The sequence below is a fragment of the Microtus ochrogaster genome, linkage group LG7_11 (genome assembly GCF_000317375.1).
Source record: "Microtus ochrogaster isolate Prairie Vole_2 linkage group LG7_11, MicOch1.0, whole genome shotgun sequence".
Lineage (NCBI taxonomy): Eukaryota > Metazoa > Chordata > Mammalia > Rodentia > Cricetidae > Microtus > Microtus ochrogaster.
The window spans coordinates 19,289,640-19,295,312 of NC_022032.1; the positions used below are offsets into that span (position 1 = coordinate 19,289,640).

At 42.2% G+C, this 5,673-nt stretch overlaps 1 protein-coding gene across 1 annotated transcript in view; it reads left to right on the forward strand.

The window, feature by feature from the left end:
* Ccdc110 (coiled-coil domain containing 110) overlaps positions 1-4,343 on the forward strand; it is a 13,145-nt gene extending 8,802 nt beyond the window's left edge. Inside the window, 3 exon segments of the mRNA XM_013351979.2 lie at positions 253-363; positions 1,435-3,550; positions 4,171-4,343. Coding sequence (XP_013207433.1) covers positions 253-363; positions 1,435-3,550; positions 4,171-4,220 — 2,277 coding nt within the window. The 3' untranslated portion in view covers positions 4,221-4,343.
* The last annotated feature ends 1,330 nt before the right edge of the window (positions 4,344-5,673 follow it).

A 5,673-nucleotide genomic window follows, 5' to 3' on the forward strand; every position in this document is an offset into this window, starting at 1 on the left:
GGGATTAAAGGCGTGCATCACCACCGCCTGGCTCAAAATTTTTTAAACATAGATCATAAAATTTTACTGCTTTACCAAGTACTTATTTCCGCATTTTTTTTCTTAAAAGTCCTTTAATGACAGATAATGCCATGGCCGAGAACTTTTTATAGGCAGGACATGTAAAGGTGTCTTTCAACTGTGTGCTTCTGCAGATAGACAAGCTTCCAGATCTAAATTCAAATCCTAACATTCTCCATTTGTCTTTCGAAGGTACAGTCTGAAATCAGCGAGATATTGAACAAAAGTATTGTTGAAGTAGAAACCCCACAACTGAACTCAGAAAAAACTGTAGTATTCAGCATGCACCCTGAAAGGGATCTGGTATGTTTTCCTTTAAAAGAAATCATTCCTCTCTCGGTATATAAAAATTATCCCTACAACTGGTTTGTCTTCACCTTTCCGTTCTCTCTTTCTTCACTGGAACAATGGATGTTCAGAGATGAAAATAAGGAAATATCTGTCCTGAAAAATTTAAAAGAAGTGTGTTTATATCTGTACTCTAGAATTTGACTGTTTCTTTTAGGACGGTCTCAGAGGCCTCTCCCTTCATCTAAAAAAATTATTTTCTTCTTCTTATGCCCTGGCAATGCTGAAGCATGCATGGGCAGACCATATAATGCGGTTCTGTTGGACCTGTCCATATTGGGTTTCATGGTCTAAATTGATGAGGATGACTGACGAATCCCTTCCTCAAGAGGGCACCAGATCTCATTACAGATGGTTGGGAGCCACCATGTGGTTGCTGAGAATCGAACTCAGGACCTTTGGAAGAGCGGGCAGTGCTCTTGACTGCTGAACCATCTAGACGCTGAAAATTCCAAAGTAAATGCAAGGCACTTTGGGTAGCCTGCCTGTTCAGAGGGGACTAACAAACCAGGACTGAATTTTATAGAAAAGCTCCAAACTAGAGTGGCCAATATTATCCATGTTAGCTAAGAAATCACATTTCCAAGACACTTGCGGTCCTAAAGTAACCCTTTCAAGACCAGGAACGAAAGCAAAAAGCTAGCAAATAGCCCAGCAGCAGAAGCACTTGCCTTCCCTGAGTTCCCATGTGGCCTTCCTCCCTAGCATGATGCATTACTACATCTGACATTAAGAGGCTGAACCACGTATCTCACCCTTTAAGGGAGGAAGTGCAATTATAAAGCACTCTGTGAAGGCCAGAATTGTGGATCTCAAGATAGTTGGTGCTATTTTGTTCCTGCCCTGCTAGAAAGATGAGGCACACACACACACACACACACACACACACACACACACACAATCTTCTTTAATTAGTAGATAGAATAATTTGGTTGTACACATAAACTCGACCCCAAATTATATCTTAATTTCTTGGTCACGTGGCAAAGAACAATGTATTTATAGTATACTTTCTCTTGCCGCTAGCCTAATGAGAAGCAAGAAGAAATGCTTTCAATCAAGAAAAGTCATTTTGAGGACCCTAAGGCTCTTCATTCATTGGCAGAAAATGTTAGTAGTAATAATGGCAGCAGTATCTCTCAAAGCATAAATATTCCACCCCAGATACAGGTCAAAGACATGTCACCTCTGGAGAGCCTGAGACCTGCCGCACATAACCTACCTCCCAACACAGCAATAGGCGCTTCTGACCAGCCTGACACAGTGAAGATTCTCAGTCTTCATCGGATTCCACCGCCCGTTCCCCAGACTGTGCCACCTCAAACTGCGCCTGAGCCTCTGGAAAAATCCACAGTCCCCGCACCTTCTCAGAAGCGTGAATTTTGTGAGAACCTAGATGATATCTGTCACTCCATTAAACAGATGAAAGAAGAGCTTCAAAAGTCGAACGTCAGGGAGCTGGCGCTTACAAATGAACTCCACACTTTCCGGGCGGATGCCAATAGGCAGAGTCACGCGAGATACGAGCTGTTTCCCCTTCAGGGTTCAAAACTGAACTCTATTCAGGAAGCAAACATGGAAGTTAACCTAAGTGAAGACCTCAAGTCAAAGAGAATTTCTGAATTAGAAGCGTTAGTGAGTAAATTACTCCCACTCAGGGAAACAGTGTCAACATTGCATTTAAATTTTTGTAGGAAATGTAAAAAATTATCTAGGAGTGAAATATGCCGGGGAAAGAGGGCTGAGAAAAGTAAAGACATCCCTATCACCAGCGAGAATATTATGGATTTAAAATTCCACGCCCGAGCTCCAAGGCACACTCTGTCATTCCTCGACCCAGTGAAACACGAAAAGAAGGACAAGGAAGAACAACCACTCGCAGTAAACCAAGGACCGATAACGTTTGAAGCGGAGAAGACACCCAAAGACACCTGTGTCACTGAGCAGTGTGTTGCCAAGATTCACTACCTACAGAATTACCTAAAAGAATCCATGCAGAACCAGAAAAAAGTGACAGAACTGGAGAATGAAAACCTGGCCCTTAGGACCAAAATGAAGCCCCTCATCTTCACCACCCAATCGCTGATACAGAGGGTTGAGACCTACGAAAAGCAGTTGAGGTCTCTGGTTGAAGAAAAGAGCGCCCTCCAGGCCAAGTTAGCTAAAGCGGCGGAAGAAAACCATGACTGCCTCCGGGAACTGAAGAAAATCGTGAGCACCTACAATGTCCTCCAAGGCCAACACAAAATGCTAGAGGAAAAAAATAGTCAACTTTCCCTGGAAAAGCAACAGATGACAGAAACAGTGGATCACTTGAAGAGTAGGGACCACAAGTCCCAAAATGACGTGGCCGTTCTCAAAAACGAAAACAACAGAATGAATATAGAAATAGAAGCAATGAAAGCGAACATCCTGCTGCTACAAGACGAAAGAGAAATGCTAGAAAAAAACATGTACCAACTCCTGAAAGACAAAGGCTCGCTGGAGAGCGACCTGAAGGAGAGCGAGCTGGAGACGCTACAGCTAAAGGAGAAAGAGAGACTGGCGGAAGCCGAACAGCAGTCTCTTCTGCACATGCTTGAAGCGGCTAAAACCAAAAATCTGAATCTCGAGGCAACGTTACAAGAGTCGGCTTCTGCCAGGCAGACGCTGGAAAGAGAACTGGAGGCCTTTCAAACCTACCAGTCGGCTGCGGAAGAGAATCTCCGGAAAGAAATCAAAAGTGCCAAATCGGAGGCGAGCATTTACAAAAACAACTTGGCGGAGATCAGCAAGGAATGTGAGATGCTGTCCAAAATGGTCCTGGAGATCAAGACGGACAACCAGATCCTGAAGGAGGAGCTTAAGAAACACAGCCAAGAGAACACCAAGTTTGAAAACAGCATCAGCCGGCTCACCGAAGACAAGGTGCTTCTGGAAAACTACGCGCGGAGCGTAGAAAACGAGAGGGACACGTTGGAATTTGAGATGCGGAATCTTCAGCGAGAGTATCTGAGTCTAAGTGACAGAGTCTCCAGTCACAACAACAGCCCAACAAAGTCAGCTTCGATTTCAAGAAGAGAGAAATTCTACTTTGACAACTGCGCTGCCTATGAAGACGCTTCCAGTCCTAGGAGTCGGCACTTGGCTCCCGATTTGAAAGGTGTGTACGTTCTGACAGACAAGTAGCGGCACCCCTGAGGTTCTTTTTCAGTAGGGGCTGGAGAGATGGCTCAGCAGAGGAGAGCATTGCAGGGGATTCAGTGACCTCACACAGACATACCCACCTATGTATTTAAAATAAAAGACTCTTTTTACCTTATTGGCACTAACCAAAGTATAGAAATAAGAAGGGAGGCCTAGAGAGGTGACTCAGAGGTTAAGAGTGCAGTGCGCTCGTGGAAGACCCAAGTTCGGTTCCCAGCACCCATCCTCCTGTAAGACCAGCTCCAGGGGATCCAACACCCTCTTCCAGAGACACCTGCGACCACATATGCAAACCCGCACACAGACACACATGACAAAAAAATAAAACAATCTTTTTTGAAGGAAATAGAGAACATGAAGATGAATACAATGTAGTTTTGTAAGATTTTTTTTATCGGATTTGTTACATAATGGAATTATTTAGAAATTTTGTTATCTAGATGCAATTCATGTTCTACTTCTATTACCTACACTGAATGTGCACACAACACGTTTGGCAGAGAGACGGGCTCTTGAATCCTTATTGGAAATGATCTCAGCATTCACAGCTTTAAGACATTTGCTTTTCTTTTTCAGGGATTCCACATAAACTGTATCAACGGCTTCCGTCCAAGATATGTAAATAAACTTCAAACAATATCAGTGCTTTAAAAAGTTTTTTCTAAGTCATTTCCCCCATAAAAATAATATCAAAGTAACTTTTACCAGTGATTCTAAAGACCTTACACATGATTAAACTCGTTTTAAAACAAACATTAGAATTGGATTAGCTCGTCAAGAACTGTGAAAAATCTGGTATTAGACTCTCAGATTAAAAGTCACACTTCCACGGCTCCGTGGACTCTAGTGGAAGAATGAGGCTCTGGGTCAGAAAGAGAGGAGAGCCAGCTACTCCGAGTGATGGCCGGAGAAGCCTCCTGTCTGTACTGGTCCTCCAAAAGGATTCCCACAGACAACTCAGAGAGCCACATAGCAGATGACATTGTGGCCAAGTAACCTGCCCTGTCTCAAAGGAGACCCAGTCTTGATAAGCACAGTTTGCCTTTGCTATGCCGGACCACACTATATTATCTATTTTGGCTTTGCAATTCCTTGTTGAATTCTATCAAACGTTTTTTTTCTGCATTTATTGAAGCAATAATTTTTCTCATATATATAATTAATATAACATTGTTATATTAATTTTGAAACACCTCCTATTCCTGGTTATATTGTTGTTATTCTTTTAATGTATACCCCTGGGGCTCACCCTTAAGGATTTCTTCTACAATTGGGCATTGGTTTGTGTATTCGCTCACAACGACTTTGTCTGGTTTTAGTATTAGGAAAGTCTCGGCCTCTAAAATGCCACTTGCATGTTGAGTGCTATGTCTCAGTGCCACAGCTATGAGTGCTGGATGAATAAACTCCCCTCATATGGGAGAGTGCGTCTCATGCTGGACACTCCCTTAGCAAGCAAGGGATCAGGAACAATATGGAGTTTCACGTCTCTCCCTAAAGAGTAAGGATTGAAAATTTCCTTTGAAGATTTGTAAATGAAACAAATTATTGTTTCCCACCCATCTCCCATTGGTTTCTAATCAATGTCCTTGATAAGACATACCACAGCATAAACTGGAAGCAGGCCTCCCGGCTTTGTGTGTGTGTGTGTGTGTGTGTGTGTGTGTGTGTGTGTGTGTGTGTGTAGTTAACATTCTATATTTGATTGTCTACAAGTAAATAAATTGTATTACCCTGATGTCTAATTTTGGTAAAGGCTGTACAGGGGACACTATAACTTGAGAACATCTAGTAATTCCCTTAAATTGTGGAAAACTAAAGAATATGTCTGGGAACATAATATAATTATAAATTGATATATAATGATATTATGATAGTTCTAAGCAGACAGAATTCTTGGCTTTCCACTGCTGGTGGCAGTACCTTGAACATGAGATTCAACCTTTCTCTGCCTCCATTTCCTCATCTGTTACATGAACACCAAACATATTTAAATAAAATGGTACACAGAATGGCTCTCAACACATAGTAGTCATTATATCAGCATTAACTATTACTTCATTTTTAATATTTAAAAAA